Below are 24,680 nucleotides of genomic sequence, written 5' to 3' on the forward strand. Positions count from 1 at the left end.
TTACATCATTAGTTTTAGATGAAGTGTTCCATGATTCATTGTTTGTGCATAACACCCAGTGCTCCATGCAGAATGTGCCCCTCCTCAATACCCATCACCAGGCTAACCCATCCTCCCACCCCCCTCCCCTCTAGAACCCTCAGTTTGTTTTTCAGAGTCCATCGTCTCTCATGGTTCGTCTACCCCTCCGATTTCCCCCGCTTCATTCTTCCCCTCCCGCTACCTTCTTCTTCTTCTTTTTTTTTTTTTTCTTAACATATATTGCATTATTTGTTTTTAAAGAAATGATAATGGAAACATAACATATCAAAGTATGTGGGATGCAACTAAAGTTGCTTACAAGAAAATTTATAACTTTAAGAGCTTATATCAGAAAATTAGAATGGTTTAAATCACTAATTAAATTTTTCTACCTTAAGAACTTCAGCTACAACTTAGCTGAACAAACTAAACCCAAAGTAAAAAGAAGGAAATAATAAAGATTAGAAATCAATGAAATATAAATTAAGAAGCCAAAAGTTGCATCTTTGAAAAGATTAATAAAATAAAATCAGTAGTTAATAAGAAAGACCTTAACTGGCTAACACACAGTCCTTTTTTAAAACTTTTCAGATCTGATGTGTTTTGTAATTCAGAATTTCAGATTTTAGAAGGTTCTGTCTTACAGATATTCTATATAATATCCTCAGTGAAGTCTAGGTAGCACGCTGTAATCAAACACAATATTTCTGTAGTGAAATCTATAAATATTCACTTTTAGAAGGAAAAAGACTACAAATAGCCTTATCTCAGTTTAGGTCAGGTCAGGTTTTGGTGGCAAAAATTCCAAAACAAATGGATTTTAGAGGTCTTTAAAAAATTTCTGAATTGCAGAATTGCTATTGTGGATTCGTACTAAATTGATTACTCCTTTTTATAGGTAGGTCCTCTATGTCCCTGAACATATGACAGTGCCCAATTACTAAGTCTTCAGGGATGACGTTCTTAGCTAAGATCATAGGATGAATTTTTTTTCCTTCTCCAGCTTCCATGAAACTAGAGGATCAGAATATTTAGTAAAATCCAATGACCTTTATAATGACCTTGCCTGTATTTGAAAAGAGGACATGAGACTTCCAGGAAATTGGGTTCTTAGTCAAAGAAGACAGAAATTTCAGGCAAAGAAGCATATTCTCCTCTATATAGTAAATAAAATCATCAGACATACAAACACATAATAGTAACTACTGATATATACAAAACTGAAAATATCCTTGGAATTCTATATAACGGACATCTACACTTTCAATTTTAAAATTCCATTTTTGTCAGGCAAATTCCACAACAAATATATTAAGTTGACAATGAATAAAGCTTAAATCATATTTCTAAAAGTAATTATATGACTTATTTAAAATAATCTTAGCAGATTTTGACCCAATTTTCTAAAGATCATCTTGAGTTGTAGGGAAACCCGTTTCTACAAAGCTAATATTTATTTATTTAAAAAAATATTTAAGGAAGATTAATTTATTTATTTTAGAGAGAGACAGAGCACACAAGTGGGAGGGGCAGAAGGATAGAGAATCTCAAGCGGACTTCGAGCTGAGTGAGGAACCCATGTGGGGCTTGCTCTCATGACCCTGAGATAAGGAGCTGAGCCAAACCAAGAGTTAGACGCTTAAGAAACTGAGCTACCCAGGCACCCCCAAATTTTTATTTAAATTCTAGTTAGTTAACATCTAGTGTAATATTGATTTCAGGAGTAGAATTTAGTGATTCATCACTTACATACAAACCTAATAATTCTCAGGAAGACCATAACAGGAAGAATAGTAACAGAACAGTATTAATAGTAATAATTGCAGAAATTTCCTTTAAAGCCCATGCAATACTCCCATAGGTGCTAATTGGAGCCATGCATTCATTAAATCAGATGTATGTACTTACTATTACTGCTACTGCTGTCATTCCTAAGGGAGCTGGCTGCAACAGGGGGTAACATAAATGGTTTTGTGACACTGACTCTGGAATCTAAATAGAAAGCAATAATGTGTCAGTGTTGTATGATGATTTACATAAATTACAGAGTGTGCAAAAGGTTGAAGTGCAATACCAGAGTACTTTCAAGGTCTGCCTCCCCAGTTTTGATTATTCAGATCCTATTTATTTCTTACTGGGTCCTGTTCTGTCTTTATTAAGAAATTCATCACAGTCACCTTATAGAACAAAGATTCATTGCCTACATATGTTAATAAATCTAAGTAACACAAATTGTTGGTAATTAGTCTTAAAAACAACAACAACAACAAAAAACAATGTAAGTAGATTTTGTACTACAGGGACCCAGTGGGAAAAAAGGTCTCGATACAGAGTAACTGGTGAAGATCAGAATTCATGACTCAGAGGTAGACCTTAAGGAAAAGATTTGAAAAGGGGACATTAGAAAAACTGAAGATGAAGAATAACATATACTACACAATACTAGCAAATTCACTACATCCCATATTGTTTACCCACACAAAATTCTTATATTTGGAAATGATGAGTGTTGCTTTGGTTTGAAAACCAACAAATCAACTGATCACTTCTTTCATGCCATTGATATATGTCTTTGTATTAGACATATACACATACATCTTTCTCTAGCTACAAATATATTTGAGTCAGAGGTAGATTCTTACCTACACATATAAGATTCAAGCTTGCTTTTGGCATTTAAATTGGAAATTCTTATATATCTTACCTTTTTCAGGACTTAATGTTGAAGAAACCACACATTCACTAGTTTTAGATGCCACGGTCTCCAAGTCCTTGAGGGCATCAATGGATCTATTAAAAATTCTGAAGAATTCTTCAGGGGTAAAATGCCTGAGTTCTGGGCTCTTAGGTGTTTTTTTTACATTCTAGAAGAAAACAGGTTTATATTTTTCAGATAGTTTACAGATTTAACTGATGTCAAGGTAATAGACTATAAATACATTCCCCAAAGATTCAAGTAAAACTAATACTTTTAGACAACTGTTTTAACACCCATAATTCAAATTGGTACTACAAGATAGTGATCCCATCCAGTTTGGTCTGGGGCTCAACTCCAGATAAAGGAATGGAGTGGTGGTGGGGGTAAGGTGAATAGAACATCAAAACAAAATAATGTTAGCAAGAAATTAGAGACACTGTTCTTTAGAGATGCTCATTAAAATAATTATTCATTAAAAAAAAAATACCGCTCTATAACACATGCTCCAAACAGCCCAAAATTAAAAAGTCTGATGATACTAAATATTGGCAAGAATATGGAACAAAGGGGACTCTTACATACTGGTGGAATGATATAAATTGGCGATTTGGTATCATCTGGTAAGGCTGGACATGTGCCCATTTTGTAACCCAGAAATTCCACTTTTAGGTGAATACTCTAGAGAAGCTCTTGCACATATGCACCAGGAGACATACAAGAAAGTTCTTAGCAACAGTGTTATATAACACTTACATCAAACAACAGAAGAGTGGTTAAATCATGAGAGACTCTTAACTATAGGAAACCAACTGAGGGTTGCTGGAGGGGAAGTGGGTGAGGATGGGGTAACTGGGTGGTGGGCATTAAGGAGGGCACGTGATGTGATGAGCACTGGGTGTTACATGCAACTGATGAATAACTGAACTCTACTTTTGAAACTAATGTTGTACTATATGTTGGTCAATTGAATTTAAATGAAGAAAAAAAAAGAAGAGTGGTTTAATAAATATTGGTATATTAAGTCCACTCTATCAGCAGGAAAAACTTAATTTCAGCTATATGCCTCAAAGTGGATATATCTTATAAGCGTAATGCTGAGCAAAAGAACCAAGTTATAAAAGAATAAAAAGTATGATTAATTTCTAGAAATTCCCCAAGAAAGCAAACCAGACTATATTTTAGAAATTCATACATGCATGATTATCTATAAATAAAAGTAGGTAATAATAACACCTATGTAGCATTTGCTATGTACTACACTAAGTGCTTTATACATATTAACTCCACCCCCAAAACAACAAAGAAATACCACCTGGGTTCTAGCCACAGTGCCATGATTAGTAAATGTATACTCTTCAGTATTTGGGATGCTCTTCTTGACATCGCCATTTACCTAACACTTAACTCATCTTTCAAGCCCCAGTGGGTGGATTATTTCCTTCATGACACTGTTCCTCATATGCCTTACTTTTTGTGACCTCTTGCCATCAGAACACTATTTGTACTAACATGATATAAAAAGACATGTTAACTCTAAGATGTCATAGACTGTAAGACACACCAATTTAGAAATTAAAAAGTAAAGTAATAGAAGTGATGAAATGTAGTGAGGAGGCTCTTAGTACAGTAAGAATTCTGAGTTTGAACACAAATGGGATGGATACTGGGTCTTAAAGAGAAATTGGAATTTGGATGAGAAGGAAGTATTTAAAAGTACAGAATGATATTTAAAACCTTAGGTTTAAACATCTAGAAGGCCTGTAGGGTAGACCCTGAATTGTGAACTCTATGCCAAAGCAGGTCTCCCAAGATCTATTTTATTATAGATGTGTATTCTAAAATAATAATAAAAATGTTAATTAGGATTTATTTTGCCAGACATGGTACTAAGGCATTAATCTTAAATTATCTAATGTCAACTCCATGAGATGGATCCTGTCATTATCCTCATTTTAGGCATAAAGAATGTGAACACAGAGAGGTTAAGTTCACAAAGGTAACTAGTGACAGAGTCAGGATTTGAACTCTAACACCTCATTCTTAATCTCTATACACTGCCTTGTCAATAAACTTCAATCTCACAGCACTGCCATGCCCACATTCTGAAGCTGGTGACAACTAATCATCAAATGACCTGGAGATGTTAAAATGCACTTCATTGTTGTGACATGATTACTATGGATAGGAGGTCTAAGGGTTCATTATAGACAATTTTCCATTTAAATGTAAATGAACATTTGTAACCTAAAAGGTGGGTTATGAGGACTTCACTCACGAAATAAAGGTCTATTTTTTTTTATGTTTAGAGGGAATAAATTTAATTTTTATATTAAATGACATCTAAGCCTTTATGTATGTTTCAGTATTGCAGTGACTACAACCACCTATTTTCTGTGCTCTCCTTAAAAAACTTTTTTAATTAAAAATTTATAAATTAAAAATTTCACAAATAAAGATATTGCCACCCTTGCCAAGGTCAGCATAGGTCTTGGGGAAGAGTAGTAAGAAGCAATCCCAAAGAATACAAAGTTACCTCAAATAAGTGTTCTTCCATGCATTCCACAAGGTCATCCACTATTTTCACAAGTTTGTCTATGATAGAGTAATTACTCAAGCCTTCAGAAATATTTGAAAACTTGTCCAGAAGATCAGTTAAGCTGACTGACAACTGTTCCACCATCACTCTTATCCAACAATGACTAGGCTGCAAGAAATTGAAAGAAAGGAAGATAAAGGCATCTATTGTAAATACAGTAAACTTGGAGTACCCTTCTTCAAAGACATCAATGTTTCAGTCGCTGCTGGACAAAGAATTTCCTTATATCAGAACAGGTCAGTTTTTGTGTTTTGTTTAACTCAGATTTAACATCTGCTTCAAAATTTGCAAATGAATAAAGACCTGAACAAAGTATTGCTGGTAAAGAATGTTGCTCTTCCATGGAAGTAAATTAAAGACGAAGCCAAGTCTTACCCTTGACAAGGTTTACTTACTTTACTCACAGTGTTTTTAAAAAAGCTTTATGCAGAGGGAGTTACCAAAAAAAACCCAAAACCCCTCCCAAAAAACAACATTATTGTAGGAGAGAGTCCTAGCCCTCAAGGACTCGCAGTCTTTTGGTGAACTGGAATATGAAACAATGGATTAAAATAGCTTATTTTTCCGAGGTGCTTGATAGATTTCAAGGCTTCTTCATAGATAAATTCATATGTTTGTTTAAAAAACAAACAAACAGGGCGCCTGGGTGGCTCAGTTGGTTAAGCAACTGCCTTTGGCTCAGGTCATGATCCCGGAGTCCTGGGATCGAGTCCCACATCGGGCTCCTGGCTCAGCAGGGAGCCTGCTTCTCCCTCTGACCCTCTCCCTTCTCATGCTGTTTCTCTCTCCCTCGCTGTCTAATAAATAAATAAAATCTTTAAAAAAATAAAAAACAAACAAACAAACAAACAAACAACAGCCCTGGCAGGAATGTGGTCTCAGAGAGAAGCACTTTTGCCTTAGCAGCAGGACCAGCTACATAATTTGTGGAGACAAGTGCAAAATGATAACATATTCACTGTTCAAAAATTTGTCCAAGAATGAATGATTACAAGATGGTAACAGCAGAGTATTAAACCAAGCACAGAACCTTGCCCATGAAGCTAGCCCTGCCCATTGGTTAGAAGCTCAAATCTGTACAATCAGGTATAACTGGGTTCAATTCTGTCTAAGAAACTCCAGACACCTGCATAAATTCTCTGAACCTCTCTGTAGAATGGGGATAATAGAACAGGTAGTTGTGAGGAGATAATGTACATAATTTGAATGTAAGTTTTATGAAGGCACTATTTTTTTTTTTTTAAATATGGCCTAGAACAGTGTCTCTGGCATGTGAAAGTTGCTCAGAAACTATTTGTTGAACAAATGCATGAGTGAATAAAAAATGAATGAGAAAAAAATACTCTGTGTCAGGGGTCTACACTTTCTGTAAAGGGCTAGATAATATTTTAGGTTTTGCATGCCAAGAGGCAGAAATAAAGGATATTATGTAGGTGCATTTATACAGAGAAAACAAATTTTTACAAAACTTTTATTATAAAATTAAAATGTAGTAATAATAATTGAATATAATGTCTTTTGCAGAATAATCAAATTTAATCTTTTGTAATATAGGTCTACCAATAAGAATGGAATTCTTTATTTTGGGTCAACATTTTGTTTAGCTGGGTTTCAAAGTATTCTCGATTATCAGACAGAATACAAATGTTCATCTGTAAAAACCAATCTCAGCTGGCTGGCCATATAAAATCAGGCAGTGGATTGGATCTGGCCTACAGGGTATAGTTTACCAGCCTCTGTTATAAATGGCTCTGGGCCAATAAAGGTTTAGATTATCAGGAAAAAGATCTCGTTGATGTATTATTAAAATCCATTCTATTTTTTATTTTATTTTATCTTTTTTAAAGATTTTATTTATTTATTTGACAGAGAGAGACACAGTGAGAGAGGGAACATGAGCAGGGGGAGTGGGAGAAGGAGAAGCAGGCTTCCCGCGGAGCAGGGAGCCCGATGTGGGGCTCGATCCCAGGACCCTGGGATCATGACCCGAGCCGAAGGCAGACGCTTAACGACTGAGCCACCCAGGTGCCCCTCTATTTTTTAAATTAGTGTAACATTACTTAAAATAAGTTCATATACTTTGTATACTTTAACATTATGTTTTCTTACATAAACATCTTTTAAGTAGAATCTCTGATTTTTTTTTTTAAACTTGGCTAAAATGTAACAAGTGAGAAAAATAAGATTGGGGATAGCTATAATTGCCATGGTGTATAAGATCCTAAATAATTTAAAATAACTTCTGCTGTAATAAAAATATTATAATCGGGGTGCCTGGGTGGCTCAGTTGGTTAAGCGACTGCCTTCGGCTCAGGTCATGATCCTGGAGTCCCGGGATAGAGTCCCGCATCGGGCTCCCTGCTCAGCAGGGAGTCTGCTTCTCCCTCTGACCCTCCCCCCTCTCATGCTCTTTCTCTATCTCATTCTCTCTCTCAAATAAATAAATAAAATCTTAAAAAAAATATTATAATCATAGGGAGTACCTGATGCCATGTAAAATGAATCAAACCACTAAACTTGATTTCTCTTCTTACTAGCAGAATATCTCTATGGGGGAAGGCCAAGTGATTTATCCTAAATTATACAAGGGGGCCGCCTTCTATTCATTTAACAGAACAGTTTTAATTAATACAACACAGCCAAAAAGGAAACGGGTTTATCTACAAATTGGTAAGCCCCAATTCCTGGAAGCACTAAATGTCATTCAAAACTTTCAGGAGTGTTGGCTCCGGCTTCAGAAAAGTATAACAAACAAACCCCCAAATGGGAATTAGTTCAATTAGGCCATTTCACTCAACTCATCAACCAAGTTCTCAAAGACTATGTGTTTCCAAAGTATGTTCAGAATGGATTCTTTGTTTTGTTTAATCAGTGCTTATCTCAAGCACATGTAAGTTCACATTTGCATCATTCACAGGTCTCTTTCCAAAATGTCAGTCTTTCCTTTGGGACTGAATCGCTCTCCAAGTCTCCATCCATTTAAACAGTGATAATTCCCTTTTAGATAGTCAGCCCTGTCAGCAAGGGGCAGATTTACTAGAATCTGGGATACAACACATACTGCAAATACTGTTTGAAGAGTATTTATACGGTAGGGCAGCCTTCCCCAATTAATTCATTCTGTTGTAATGGTGCAAATTTTTCTGTGGCAAGCTGATTCTAGGTGTCAGTCTCTTTAAATTCTGTCTTCACTCCACTTTATAAATATGCTTGCCTATCCTTTCTTCAGATCTTCTGACATAGAAGAACCAAAATCAAATTTCCTTATTCTGAACTAAGGTACTCCTTCAGCTTCTGCAGTCTTGGCACCTTAAGTGAGCAGGTTTTTTCTTTTTCCTTTTTTGTGGTTAAAGTAGAAACGATTTTGTTTATAGGTTTCTTATTTTTAACCAGGGAACTCTGGGGTGCTTTACTACCACCACTTCTGTTTATCTCTATTTTCAGCTGAACTCTTATGTTTGCATTCTGTATTCAAGTTCTTTTTTTTTTTTTTAAAGATTTTATTTATTTGACAGAGAGAGATAGCGAGAGAGGGAACACAAGCAGGGGGAGTGGGAGAGGGAGAAGCAGGCTCTCCGCCGAGCAAGGAGACCAATGCAGGGCTTGATCCCAGGACCCCAGGACCATGACCCGAGTGGAAGGCAGACACTTAACGACTGAGCCACCCAGGTGCCCCGTATTCAAGTTCTTATTTAGCTATGACGACTCCCTCACAGCCACCCATGGTCCCCCACGGTCCCCAACTTCCATACACCTAATCAACAGCTGAAGCAATCAACATTTCCCAGCAAAGTTCTCAAGCCTAAACTTCTAATTTCTTACAGTTAGATCCTGGAAATCTCACCATCTAATCCTAGCCCAAAATTTGCCCTTTAAAAATTATGAAGAATTCATTGCTAGCTGATACGAGCTACTACACTGCTGAAAAACACATTTCTAAACATCTTGTAAATTATATTTCATGCATTATTCATTCTTGCCAAATTTCCTTGGAAAAAACGATATAATCAGTTCAGAGTTCTATCTTCTCATTAATTTGCTTAAAGAGTTACATGTTAGCTTTTTAGGATTCTTGGACTTATTAAAGATAGATCTAAGGCTGAAAAAAAAATTAAATATCAGCCAGTTTTGACCTGTCTGCAAGAGAGAAAACCAGTTTTGACTAGATCATTAAGCAGTTTCATATCTTCCTTTTAATTAAATATGGTCAATGATTTGCAAAGAGAATGAAACACAGGAAACTCAGTATTTCATTTGTGAGATGATAGATCTGCTTCTTGACTCCTCCAAGATGATGATTAGGAAACGGATGATTGAAGGCTCTAAGTTTCCCAAATATAATTTTTTCCTTTTGCCTTCATAATAGGCATTATTATCACTATTCCTTAGCTTTTAGAGACCATTTTAAGCTTAAATAGTTCTGTATAAGTATCAACTCACAACATTCATCAGAAGAATGTAAGATACAAATAATGTTCTCTATTTTACTAGCAGAAGAATGTGAAGAATTAGGAAAGTTGATAAAACCACACAGGAGGCCAAAGAAGTGAGGTAAGAGGTACCTCTCAAATTCTTGAAGTACATATAATTTAATTTTCCATTCACCTATATACACCTACAAAACAAAATATACTCCTTGCTTTGAAAGGGAAAATCTGTCTGGGTTTTCCTTAACTCCAGACTCTCAATTTCTTATCTTCTTTCTTGGTAGCCTCCATCTTACATTTTCTGGGTTAATTACAGCAACTCTGGCTAAGACTACTGGAAAAACATGCTTTCAATTCCTATGTAACATGTATCATTCTAGAATGCTAACTGAATTAATGCATCGGTAATTCTTGACCTGCCACCATGCCACCACCATTAAAGATTTGTTTAAAAGCTGTAAACTTCCTAAGGGATTTTAAAGCACCATGACCAAGTTAATGATTTAACTAAATGATTAAATAAAAGATATAAAAACTCCTATACTTAAGAGCATTCTAAACATAACTAGAATAGGACTGCTTCCGACGACCAATAATAAAAATATCTTTGCACATTCTAAAACCACACATAAATTTAAAATAGGTCATATACGAGTATATAAAATACATAATATATGATACGTGATATAACACCCCTGCAGTCCCAGAACTGATACATTTGAGACCCTGGCTGAAACTGTGTACTTTACAAACATCCTGGGGACTTGCTCAGTCTGGCATGCTTTTCTCTTCTTCTACCCCCTGCTTCATTCAAGAAATTGTTCTGGTTTATCAGCTGAAAGAATTTGACACAATATTCTGCATCAGTCTTAGGTGCAGAAGGAGTCTCTAAGAGCAGGTACCATTAGCTTTATGGAATTAGAGGCTGAAACTGGACAAAACGACAATAGCATTTCTTCATGCACACACTTGGCGCTACTCTCCATTTGGTAGCTGTAAGTATAGAGATACCTGTGCGCTTCCTTAGTGGGTCCCAGGTAGGTATCTCCATTGTGAGAGTTCCCTACAAAGGAGTTGGGATAATGTATCCATTAGAGATTTTCAGGGAGAAAAGCACTGACTCATAAAACCATGAGCCCTCTGAGGAATATTCACAAGCATGCACCCTGTCTTCTAATCCAACTAATCTAATTACCAGCATTACTGCCCAGTTAGATTGTTTTTGTTTTCTTTGATGTGTGTGTGTCAAAACCAAGTCTAGCCAGAATTAGAGGTATGAATGCCCAGGGCACAAAGCATTCCTTTCTTTCCTCTTGTGCTTCCAGCATTTACCTCCTGGCTGAGAAATCTAAAGAACCTAGAGCCATGCCATTGAGAATTACAATAGTTTAGATCTGGAAGGAATACTGAAGACCACCTGCTCCAGTCCCAACAATTTCATAAATGGGAAAACCAAGACCTAGAGCAGGGAAGTGGTTTGTTCAAGGTTGTACAATAAATTTAAAACAGAAACATTAGAACACCAAACCAAGACTCACCTAGTTCTTTTACCAGTGGTACAAAGCACATGCAGCTGCAGTATTTTTTCTGCCAACTTGGCCATGAGTCTTGTGGTCTCACATCTGGACCAAGCATATTGGTCCTTAGACTCAACTAAGAGAGCTCTGGGGAACAGAACTGACTCTTTCTGTGTTACTTCAGTGAATTCAGAGTCATACTGATGAAAATAAATTTCTCTGAGCCAGTTGTCACAACCAAACAGCAAATGCCAACTGCCTTTAGTGGACTTCCTTTATTCTCCTTCTAGTATTTACTCTTAGGGCTGGAGAATAGACACTCCCCTGCTACTTTCAAACATTCCACGGCAGGCAAATTTCAAACATTTCTATAAAAGCACTTTGCAAAACAGTGTGTGCTCACAATCCTGGTGTGGAATCTCTAAAATCTTACCTCCCTTTTGGAGGAGCTGGGTTTTGTCATGATTTATTTTGGTCTTCTCCCTAAACAATTAATTTGGGTCTTCAGTATTCACTTTAGGCATATAACTTTCATTTTCTTGCTTGAATTAAAGTGATGTAGAAACCTCAATCTGATTAAGATGGTAATCAGCCCAAACACTATAAATATATGTTGTTTCCCAGGGCAGGCCTATAAATGGTCCCTGAGCCAGACACAAAATAGCACAGTGAGGAAGGAACAGCATGGTAGGTAAGGGCAGAAATGATGAACTAGAAACTCAGTGTCTAGTCCCAACTGTTAACACACTTTGTGATTTTAGTCAAGTCACTTAATCTATTCAGAGTTTCATGTTTCTCCATAAAATAATGGGGTCTATCTAATCTGTGCTAGCTAATACAGGGGCTATTAGCCCCTGTGGCTACTTATCACTCAAAATGTGGCTAGCATGACTAAAGCACTAAAATTTTAATTTTACTTATGATTCAGTGACTGGAGGAAGGTTTTTTTAAAGAAGACTTTATTTATTTAGAGAGCACGTGCAAGCAGGAGGAGGGGCAGAGGGAGAGGAGAGGGAAAATCTCAAGCAGACACTGTGCTAAGCATGGAGCTCCACATGGGGCTCGATCTCACAACCCTGAGATCACCACTGGAGCCCAAATCAAGAGTCAGATGCTCAACCTACTGAGCTACCCAGCTTCCCATGCCTGGAAAACTTTTAAGTGTATTTGGAAAAAACTTAGGTATATGAATCTGCACTATCAATTGTAAATTTTATGAAAATCTAAATGTGGAGTAAATATTTCTGATGAAAATTTAATGTCTGCACAGAAGTATGCTATAGGTATGAAATACATAGTGGATTTTGAATATGAAAAAATTTAAAATATTCCATTAATTTATTTTGATAAGGTAGAATGTTATTTTGGATATACTGCAATAAAAACTATTTTACCTATTCCCACATTCCTTTTTACTTTTTTTTAAATATGGTTACTGAACAATTTTTAAGATTACATATATGGCTTCCATTATGTTTCTACCAGAGAGTAATGGTCTAGATATTCTGAAGAGTGTCTTAATATAATCACTTACTAAGATAGGCCCTGTACTTTGAGTACACAAAAGAGCCACTTAAAAATAGTATTTAATGTTCTATTTTATTCATTTCACATTTTATACTTACTCATTTTACATACATACTTTCTTATTATATAGGAGGTAGAAGTAGATAAATACAGTGTCTACTTGGCTGATTTAATCTATTTCTATAGGAAGTACTTCTAATCGTAGGGGTTGAGCCTTAGGTATGGATCCTATGAACTTGCCCTGTGGCCCTAACTGATTGGATAATGGTAGATCCCTCAGCCAGTTGGACCAGTCAGGAAGTCTCCCCCACCCAAACCTGTAAGGTAATAGAAACTAAACAGTCTCTGAGCAGCTCTACAACTGCAAATATATAAAGCTGGGAGTCTGGGGTAGCTACATTTCACCAGGTGACTGGAACACAAAGAAATTTTGCACAGACAAAACAGAATAAGGCAGAGATGCAGAGACTCGAAGAGAGGAAAAGGAAAACCTGATAGTTTTCCAGTCCTGGTGGAGTCCCTTCATGAAGCCTGGCCACATCCTCGCTTTTTTACTAGAATGCTGTTCTTCAGCATTCTTATAACTGGAATTTTTCTTTCTTTCTTTCCTTCTTTAAATTAAGTTTCAATTCATCACTGTTAGTGAGAACAAAAGAACTCTAAACAAATAAGATGGACTCCTTCAAGATCTGGAAATCAGGACATTTTTTGTTAACAGTTAAATGTTTACTGGTAAGCAGTTTTTGAGTAACACCTACCTGCTTGAATGGCGAAGAATACAGAGGAGTGAAAGATTTGATCCCTAATCTTTAGATAAGTAAGATACAGTAAAAAGAGAAAACATAACAAAATAATGATAACATCTGACAAATGTATATATTCTATATCTTGGGCTTTTCTGATCTTAATTATTTCTCACAACACTTTGAGACAAATATATAACATATACAGTTTTAAATAGCTCTGTAAGCAATATATCATCAGGTACCCAAAATGAATAGCTCCTGGACAAATTCTATAAAAATTCAGAGATGATGAGCTAAAAGGTAAGGTCCACAGATCAGATACCATGTTGGTGGTTATTGACCACCATGTCTCCCGAACCAAGCGGAGCAGGGGTAATGCCAGTTTTTACTGGCCAAATGATACAGGGAAGAGAGCATAGTCTTGAACGGTAGGAAATGGGCCTGGGGAGAAAGTGGGATCTCATCCTGACCTTGGATGAGAGGACCATGAGGTTGCCTTCAGCTACGAGATAGTGCATGATTCTGCAGGTAGAAATGGAACGAGTGGATGGAAGAGGAAAGGGCATTCGTGGCAAAGGGAAGTAGCACTGAGCAAAGTCTTGGAGTTGAGAATAAGCACGGTAATTTTAGGAGGCAGGGATGCATCTTGCTGGGGTGGTGGGTTTGTGTTGGGGAGTAATAGATACTAAGATGAGCTGGTTAGGATGAGGCAAGATTATGAAGAGTCATGAACATCAGATTCAGGAATTTGGCATTCAGCCTTTAGTCACTGGAACAATGAGAAAGTCCTTAAATACGGAAATGACTCAATGAAAGTAGTTTAACAGGCGCCTCAAGGAAACCATGATTCCTAAAAATTGCATAATACTTTATACAAAAGATTTTTAATAAAATGTACATATATCTAAAAAAAAAAGACAGCAATAATGTTGTGCAGATATTGTTTGAGGAGTTACAGGCACTCAATCAATACAATAATCTTGTGGACTCTATTCAGGTCAAATTTGTGCCTCGGGGAAACAAGAGATTACATAAGAACTTTTCTCCTTCCTTCTTCACTTTCTCTCAGCAGATATTCATGAAGTGCCTATCAGTCATAAGGCACTGACGATATAAAACAGAGCAAACAGAGACAATCCCTGCCCTCATGAAGCTGACAGGTTTAAGTGGAAGGTTATCAATTAAATAAATCCACCAACGGAAAACTGCTACTTTGAAGAAGGTCACAAAGAGTGTTTTCCAACAGAGGATTTGGTTCCATCAAGGAGGAAAGGGAAGGTTCCCTTACACAAGTGAAAATGAAACCATCAATCTGGAGTTACTGGAATCAAAGGTCCGATTAGGTACAAAGGAAGCTGCGCACAGAGGAACAGGGGCCACAGGGAGCACGTGGGGACGTGGGGCTGGAAGAGGATTTGGAAAGGTGCCACATCATGAGGGTCTCGGGGGCCTTGTTTCAGGAGCTCCTTTTTTCTGTTTCCTAAGAGCTACAGGCATACAGACATTCAAAGCATATGAAGAAGGAGGGGTAAAATAATTAGGTATGTGTTTGTTTGTTTAATCACTCTGTCTACTCAAGAAGAGTCAAAACCTCAAATGGGAAGTGCTGGAATGGCAAGGGAAATGGGAGGAGCCCAGAGGCAGCAGGGCCCAGCAAAAGAAGGCGGGAAGAATTGAGAACTGGAATCCTGCAGACCCAGGGAAGGGTGCTGCTCAGGGAAGGCGGCCCCCAGGATGATGCTTAGAATGATGTCACATATTCCCAATGACTTCTTTGTTCAACCTTGCCTTTGAAAATAATTAAAAACTGATGTGACATAAAGAATGGTTTAGGTAAGAATCATCAATGGATGCTAAATTTTTAAGAGAAACTTTGATGAGGAACTGCACATGGTCTTAAGACATCTCCCTCAAATATTGCTTGAGAGTTGCTAACAAGTAAATACACAGAACTAGTGGAACACCTTAACCAGGGGATCTGTTTAAGCACCTCAAGGGGAAGATGGTCATTGTGTGCCTCTAGGTGTGATAAGCTGAGGATGCTTCATCATTTACGCAGCACCATGGCTTGACATACAAAATCTGAGGAACTCTTAAAGTAGACTAAAGAGACATGAGATATTAGTTTACACAAACTTAGTGGGCTTAAAACAGCACCAATTTATTATTTTACCCTTCCTGAGGTCAGAAATCTAACATAGGTCTTACTAGGCTCAAATCAAGGTGTTCACACGGGCTAGGTTTCTTTTAGGGGCTCTACAGGAGAATTGCTTTCCTTGCCTTTTCCAGCTTTTATTTTATTTTATTTAAGATTTTATTTATTTATTTGAGAGAGAGCGAAAGAGAGCACGGGCTGGGAGAGGGGCAAAGGGAGAGGGAGAAGCACACTCCCGGCTAAGCAGGGAGCCCAGGCTCAATCCCAGGACCCTGGGATCATACCTGAGCTGAAGGGAGACACTTAACTGAGCCACCTAGGCGCCCTGCCTTTTCCAGCTTTTGGAGACCACGTGCATCCCTTGCCCTGTGGCCCCTTGCCCCATTTTCAAAGCCAACAGTGCAACATCTTTTAATCGTTCTCTCCGGCTCTCACACTCCTGCTTCCCTCTTACAAGGATTCACAAGATTAGATCATGCCCATCTGGATAATTCCAGATAAACTCCCCATCCCCAAATCCTTAATTACATTTGCAAGTCCCTTTTACCACGTAAGGTGATATATTCACAGCCTAGGACATCTTTGGGGAGCCATTATTCTATCACACATAATGTCAAAAATGCAAAAACCATTATCCTAGACTGGATCTTGTACTGGAGGAAAAGAAATACTTAAAAAAAAAAAAAAGATAAATTTTGATAAAACTGAAATACAGCCAATAGATTTAAATATTTGGGTTATTGATAAATTTATTGAAACTGACAACCATACTGTGGTTACATAAGAGAAAATCTTTTACTTAGGAAATACACACTTAAGTACTGAGGGGCAAACAGCCATTAAGTATACAAGTGACTCAGTGAGTTTAGAAAAATAACAGCCTGTGCACAGAAAGCAAGCGTTTAGTAAAGCAAATGAGGCAAAGTGTTAAAAATAGATGAATATGGATTAAAGAGTTTGTGCGTGTTCTTAGAACTCATAACTTTTCTGTAAATTTGAAATTATTTCTGAATAAAAAGTTAAAACTGATGAATCTAATTAAAACTGAAATGTCTTTTTTACTCAAATACTACAAGCAAGTCATAGTTTATATCATTTTATAAACATTAGAATGACTAGATCTGTGGCCCAAATTCAGCAACCCAATTTTTGGTCTTCCTGTGGTAACATTACTGGTAAATAGAAGGATCAGAAACGTTTAGGATTTTTATGGTTAGTGACTTAAAATCCTAACAGTCTGGCAATATTATAGTTTCAAGAGTTTAAAATAGAATTGGTAATTATCATCAGATTTAAGTACCAACTGATTGGTCACATCCTGCTATTTGTGAGAGAGAATCTGCTAGGTAATTTTCTAGGAGGTCTCTTAGAAAAGTAGTGCCCCCCCCCCCACCCCACCCAGGAGTATTTAGCAGATTTTTAAAGCAAAAGCATGACAATGAACTGTATTCTATTCTAGAGCCTTTTTCTGCCTGGTGCCTCAAGCAGAATTTTATTGCTTTGGCCCCAAAGAATCTTTCTGGTACCCATTCTGATTTCTACTCCGCCCTCTATTGTTTAGAAACAAAAGATAAGGCAGCTGGGATTCTGACCACTGACAAATCATCACTGGCCTCTCCACTGGGAAACTCCTCTGGTCTTGGCAGAAACTCACATTTTAAAATAAAGGTAAAACAAAGCCTACGACCAGTTTCTGCCCAAAGCCTTCTGCACGGGCTTATTTTTCTTGCCAATTGTGGTAGCCAAGAACAAAGTTTCTCCAGTTGTGCCAGGACAGTATGCCAAGATCAAATAATAGTGGACTTTTCTCAATTACAGAAACACGAAAAAAAATATGGCAATGAATCAGCTTTATTTTTACAAGTTTGGCTCTTGCTACCACCAGCCCATACTGAAATCTGTGATTTAGCACAATCTATGATTATACCAGCACAAAATAATCTATTTTGTTATTTTCAGTTTAACATTAAGAGCTGCATGATTTCTTTGAGTCAGTTTGGCAATCACACACCTAAATGCTTCTCCAGTCAGGGTCAGGGTACATCTTTATTACTTGAATGTTTCACTTAGAACACCTTCCTTTCGGGCGCCTGGGTGGCTCAGTCGGTTGTCTGCCTTCAGCTCAGGTCATGATCTCAGGGTCTTGGGATTGAGCCCCATATCTAGCTCCCTCCTCAGCAGGGAGTGTGCTTCTCCCTTTCTCACTCTCCCTCTGCTCTCCCTCAAATAAATAAAACATCTTTAAAAAAAAGACAAAAACCTTCCCTCGCTATTGTAATTATTTAGATACTCACATTCTGTAACCCAAGGTTAAATGTCAGATGACCTAAGGTTTCTTTTTAAGACTGTCACTTTTTAGTAAATACTTGGGTAAATACTTGTAAACCTCAGTTTGTGTCATTTGTAAAACAGAAATCACACAAATCACAGTAGCTATCTTGCCTTCCTGGAAGGGTTTTTCTAATCATCCAAGGAGATAAATATGTGAAATCATTTTGAAAATTAAAAAAAAAAAAAGCATTATATAAAGGCCCAATCATCCCCCCACACCTAGTTATTATTAAAGTCTTTTGCACATAAGGCTACGTGATGTGTTTGTTTCTTAAAGTATCTGGTAAGGTGCTGGCTCCATATTTTTTCCTAAACAAATACTGTACTTGTTCCCTGAGTAATTGAATGATTAATTAACTTCCAGTCTGCTATGATTTTACATTCCTATTTCCAGAGAACTCCCCCTAATTCAATGGGACAGACATTGACCTAGATTTGAGGATATCTGGTTCAACATGAAGAGAAATGTTCTAAGGAACTTTAGATAGTTCATGCTAACTAAAATGCTTACTTTCCTAATGAAAAGAAATAGGCTTTTGACATTCTCTTGAAATGATAACGTTAGAGTCAGTCTTTGAAAGACTTTTTAAGCACAAGCACTTAGCGACGTGTTAACACACTGAAACTGGTAATAATTTTGATTGACTAACCCACAAAAAGCACTCAAAGCCTAAGACAGCTTACACAAAGTGGATCTGTAATCAGTACTTCATAAATCATGGAAAGATGTCTACTTGCGGAGTCACCCAAATGATTTTAAATTAACTCAAGGAACACAATACAGCAGTTAAAATGAATCAACATGGATCAGCACATGTCAAATGTGTGTTACAAAACATAAGCAAGGTGCAAAGTGGTATATACAGTATAATGCTATTAAGTCTGCAAAAAATACAGTAACTTATGTGTTAGTACAGATTTGCAGTAAATGGAAAAGAGCAGGCGGCGTTAGTAAGGGTTGTTGCACTGGACACAACCCCAAGGGATGCTATTCCCATGCCAAGCCTTGAAAACATGCAGGGGAATGAAAAATTCCAGCACAGAAGACTTGTTCCTAATAGTCAAATTGTCTGTAAGAGACAAAGTGGGGACCAGTGGAGACAAGAAAGAGGCAATACAGGGGTCTTTAGTAATATTTATAATGTTTCATTAAAAAATATATTTGAAGCAAATATTGCACCATGGTAAGGTTTAACAAGCTATGCGGTGGGTACATAGGCATCTCTATGCTTGCAAGATTTCTTCATGTATGAATTCTGATAACTTGTAATCAGGAAAATAATTAAAATTTCTTGGTTGCAGTAATAAAGGTGTATTTATAATCATAACCTCATATTTATATTGTAAGTTTCTCAGAATCTTTTGACTAATAAATTCTGAGATAAAATGCATGGTGGTCTCAAATTAAATAGGAAAGAGACTTATAAAGGACCTTTTCAGAATAAGCAAAAAATGTGCCCAATTTTACACTCAAGCATTTTTTAGGAGGAAGCTAAAGGAAAGAGAAATCTGTGGCTAGCTCTAAGGAAGATGATCTTTTTCACTTTAGAATTAACAGGTCTAAGACACGTGCTGAAATGCTTACCCTTAAGTAAAGTTTAGCAGTCACTTGAGGATAAAACAAAAACAAAACCATCCAAGTTGAATTCCAAGGATACTTTCTTCAAATACTGACAATTAGCTAACTCCTAAATGGCTGGTAATTTCCTGTCTCAATAGAATGATCCCATCTCTTTTGTCAGCTACTAAAAAGGAACTCAGAAATGTACAGTTTACTTACCAAAACATCCATCCCGGGGACATATTTGAGGGCTATCTTATAGTCTTTTGGAAGATTTGCCACCTGCAGAGACCAAAAAAAGAAGAAAAAAAAGGGAAAAAAAATCCATGAGAAAATTCACACATAGCAATTAATCATCCTATTTTTAGTGGGAAAAAAATACATACAAACCTGTTATATTGTTTTTAAGTTACCATTGCATTTCAATATTTACATAGTGATTTTCCATTCTTGATTTCCTTTTGTAATCAAAAGCACTCTCCAAAAATACAGTAATAATACAAGTCTTTTAGACTCCACATTCAGTAATGAGTATAAGTATAATCCAGTGAGTTTTGGAAACATCTAAATTTCAATTCCTATCTGTGGTCTTGGAATCCCTTCCAGGACTGTTTTCGTACTGTTTCACCAAAGAATCAGTAATACAATGTTCTGTTTTGGTTTTTTTAGTCAATCGTTCTCAAAATGATGTGTCAACATCACCAGGGAACTGCTAAAAATGCAAATTCTCAGGCCACATCAGCCCTACTGAATCTTACTTAAGTCCTCCAGGTGATTTTGATGCAAGTTTGAGAACTTGTTGATCCTAGAAAAAAATGTCAGTGAAACTCAAAAGAACGCTACTACTTATGAAATGCAAATGGTTTCTAATTAAATAATTTGTAGAGATTCAGTTCTGTGAGATAACTTAATCTGCTTACATAGGCCTGAACACTGGAAATGTGTCGAATGTCTGCCTAGCTTCTTTTAAAGGCTTTTAAAAAATATCTAACTCATCTCCATCAGTCACTGTGGCATGTGTTGAACAAACACCTGATTTGGAACCAAATCAAATTCTGTACTTTGGTTTCTTTCTCTCATCTATAAAATGGAGATGAAGGTACCCATGTCAAATAGCCAATTTATGAACTGTGATAACTGAATGTGCCAAACACATCATAAACAATCCATATTCTATATTGAGGGATATATTGGCAACTGACTTCCCAGGTATGGATCCTGGGGTTCTAGGTTCTCTTATCAGAGTTCTAGGTTCTAGATTTCTAGAGTTCTAGGTTCTCTTATCTCCTTTCCTACATACAGCACCAGCTCTGTCATACCACCATGATTACAATTTCCAGCTAAATACAGCCAACAACTGATTTAAACCATGAGTCTTAAGACAATATACGGTGTAAAAAAGTGGTTTTGCACTATTACATCTTCAGTAGGTCTACCTTACTTTTGCAGATTTTCCCCTTCATCCTTTCTCTGAAATCTTTGCTCTTCCCCATATTAAGGTAGGATCTTGCTCATGTTTGCTGGACTAGGTCACCTCTGACAAGTCTCCCATAACACAATCTGTAGGTTTCTTCCTGGCCATGCCAAAAGCTTCTAGAATCTGAGAACAATTTGGTAAGAAAGGAATATAGGCAAAGGCCTAAGTGAGTCAGAAGGGAGCCAAGGTAGGAACTGATCCCTCTAATGGTACCACCTCACACTCATCTCAGTCTCGAGGCTGATATTTTCTCAGTATGTGCCAGGTACTGTGCTCAATCAGGGCTTATGCTGCAGGATCACATCCAATCTTCTGATCCCTGTGACATATTATCTCTATTGAACAGACAAAGAGCTTGAGGCTCAAAGAGGTCAAGTAACTAGACCAAGGTCACACAGTTCCTGGGTGTCAAGTATGGACTAAAACTCAGCTCTCTGACAGTCAAGCCTCCCTCGCCACTGTGGTTCTACTACACATTTCATCCACTCTCTGCACATCTGTCCTGGGTACTTCCTTCCTCTCGGTCAAATTTCCCACCAGGCTTCTAAAATTTCTTTTGTCTTTGGATCTTCATGCCCATTTTTGAAGAGCAAAATGACCCATTTTATGTAAGCTCTGCTGGCAAAGACACAGCTGACACTTTTGCAGGTAGAAACACCGGAATTAGACTGAACAGCAACATTTTACTATGTTACGAACCAACCATGTCAATTAAAGCCATTCCAGATGGAGAAACATGACAAGAAGTGGCAGGTGTTCTGAACACAACCTGCTTGACATTCTAGCCCCTCCTTAAGAATAATTCACATTATCTGTATCTATCTACCTATATAAAATTGACAGAATTAGTATTCAGAAAGCTTAGGACCGGAGTATATACATAAACCTAATGAGCGGAAAAAAATGTAAGGGATATGGCCAATTCCATTTTATTAGTAATTTATATATAAGAATCAGTTGAAAGAAGTCAAAGAAACCTTACTGAAACACACTGAAATCTCCATACCTTACTACTTGGGGGCGGTCTATAGTAATAATTTCTGTCTTAAACTGATTTACGGAGATTTAATTTCCGATGGGATGAAAATTCTATTTTTGAAAAATGCTTTGTGATTTATAACAAGTTTTCATATACAGCCTTTGCCATGATCTCATGAGATATATACTATTAAGCCTGTTTTATAGATGAAGACATGGAGGCTCCGGGGGGCTAACTGGTATCTCCAGGTAGCAGGCATCAGGAGTTCTTGATGGAGGGAGGATACAAACCCAGCCCTCCATGCTTTGCTCAGCACCATCCTCTCCAGAGCAGTCTCCCTTTATTACTCTCTTGGCTGACATTGGTTCTTTTCCAATTACATTTGGAAGAGAACTTGGGAAGTCCAGGTGTAGATTTTTATGGTTGCTTCATGAATTATTATATGACTTTCTAAGCACTTGGGGGTGTGTTGAAGAGCACTCAGAGAACACAGATATTTTTGCGATAAAGTCAGCTTCTTTGATGTACATTGATCAGAAAGTCTGACAGTGCAGAGGGAGGGAGCCTCTGGCCTGGGATTCAGAAGATGTTAGTTTGACGGAGGAATCATAGCACAGGGGTTCTGGGGACACACTGTTGGATCCAGGGCTCCTGCGTGTTAACTCAGATCTTGGGCAAGTTACTTAATCTGCTTTAATTTCGACATGTGTAAAAGGGGAATCATAACAAAAATCTAGCTAGTGCATTTCTAAAGACTAAATAAGGACTAAATAACTCACTTGAAACACCTAGTGCTTAAGCATGGTATGTACACGAAGATGAGTTTCTATTAATTGCGAGAGTGAGACGTTCTAGATGGAGGAGGGGTCATATGCAAAGAAAAGGAAATGGGAAAGCACAGTTGTGTTCGGGAGACCACGGACAGATAAATCAGGCTCCAGCAGGTAAGAGGAAGGAAATATGCCAAGAAAGCCACATTAGAGAAGGACTTTACTGTTGGGCTAAGGAGGCCCAGTGGGAGGCGGTGACGTCCAGTAGGACATGCTCTACCACCAAACCCTACAAGCAAGTCACTTCTGCCTCATTTCCTCTCCACAGAACTTCTACCACTTGTCTGCAAAATAAAGGGTACTAGGTAATTACTAAAAATGTAGTCAGATCTAAGTTTCTCGTGGAAGTAGAGGTGCTACACTGGGCGTCCAAACAAGGAGGGATCAGGATAGTAAATTCAGGAAGACAGGTTTGGAAGGTATGGACTGGACCAAGGAGAGAACGGAGACCAGGAAAAGTTTAGAAGACCACTAGAAAAGTGCTGAATGTGTATGAAATATTTATATAGAGACTGGAAGATGAAAAAACCAGAAATGAGGTTTAGATTCCAGGGAAGTAGCCTGATGATAGGGTTAAATGGATGAGTAATCAAAACTATAGATTTTGAAAACAAATCAATTCTAGTAAAATAAGTCCAGGACAAAAAAAACCAAAAAACAAAAAACAAAAAAACAAAAAAAAAAAACCCCCAAAACAAAAAACAAAATGGAACTTAATTGATGGAGAATTTTGCCCAAAGCCAAATTATCCTAATGAGCTTTTGTGGTTTGGCGTTTGAACATGTCAATACTATGCCAGATTGTAAAATGCATAAAACTGCAAAAACAAGTCACTTTATGATGGGCTCACTCTACTAGATGGGCCCCATTGGGTGTCTTTAGGATTGACCATACTCAGTGACACTGGGAAACACAAAAACAAAACCAAACGCATAAGGGAACATCATGAGAAAACGCTGAAAACTCAGCCAAGAAAAAGTCTTTTTACGTCAACAAGCACCGGCTGCATACCAGGTCCTAAAGGTATTTGGACTCAGAAGAAAAAAGAACTCAAAGTTAGAACGCTTAATGCCCTCTCTAGATCACTAATCTAAAATCTTTGGATCTCATGATTCAAATGTCATCGAGGTCTCATGAAATCAGTGGCTTCTTGGACATCTTTGCTGAAACACTTCCTTGTCTCAGTTGTTTCTCCCTGGTGCAAGGTTAAGAATCAAAATGCAGGGCGCCTGGGTGGCTCAGTTGGTTAAGCCACTGCCTTCGGCTCAGGTCATGATCCTGGAGTCCCGAGATCGAGTCCCACATCGGGCTCCCTGCTCGGCAGGGGGTCTGCTTCTCCCTCTGCCCTCTTCCCTCTCGTGCTCTCTGTCTCTCATTCTCTCTTTCTCAAATAAATAAAAAAAAAAAGAATCAAAATGCAGTAGTAGTAACTCCTGATTCCCTCGGTACTATACATGAAATGTTGTGCATAAGTGAACGTCTCTGGAGAAAGAGTTCACAGTTTCCAGAGTCTCATCAGACCCAGAGAAGTTTAAGAATCACTGCTACAGAGGGGGGGATAACTATGCTTATATTTAAATATCCCAACTCACTCATGTATAGCAGCTTAGTATAATGCTGGTTTTCAGAAATAACAGGAGAAAGCTTTTTGCTTTTTTATTTTTCCTTATAAGTCATCCCCTGTTAATACTAACAATTAAACCCACCAGGACAACTGTCTTTAGTTTTCAAAGGTATTTGTTTTTTGATAATAACTCAGAGATTAAAAAAAAATAATAAGATGACAACTTTACAAGACTTTTCTGAGTCCTCTTT

General features: G+C 37.4%; 1 protein-coding gene across 5 annotated transcripts in view; it reads right to left on the reverse strand.

Annotated features, from left to right (window-relative positions):
* Nucleotides 1-24,680, reverse strand: part of KITLG (KIT ligand) — an 87,127-nt gene that overhangs the window by 21,784 nt on the left and 40,663 nt on the right. For 4 of the 5 annotated variants that reach the window (XM_081822178.1, XM_081822176.1, XM_081822175.1 and 1 more), the window contains 4 exons: nt 19,799-19,861; nt 5,253-5,423; nt 2,726-2,885; nt 1,930-2,013 (listed from right to left, as the gene is read on the reverse strand). In XM_081822178.1, the coding sequence (XP_081678304.1) occupies nt 1,930-2,013; nt 2,726-2,885; nt 5,253-5,423; nt 19,799-19,861 (478 nt within the window). The remainder of the gene's footprint in view (nt 1-1,929; nt 2,014-2,725; nt 2,886-5,252; nt 5,424-19,798; nt 19,862-24,680) is intronic. The other variant, XM_081822177.1, reaches the window with a different exon arrangement.

The sequence above is a fragment of the Leptonychotes weddellii genome, chromosome 5, assembly GCF_054177405.1.
Source record: "Leptonychotes weddellii isolate Sample4059 chromosome 5, ASM5417740v2, whole genome shotgun sequence".
NCBI classification, from domain to species: Eukaryota; Metazoa; Chordata; class Mammalia; order Carnivora; family Phocidae; genus Leptonychotes; species Leptonychotes weddellii.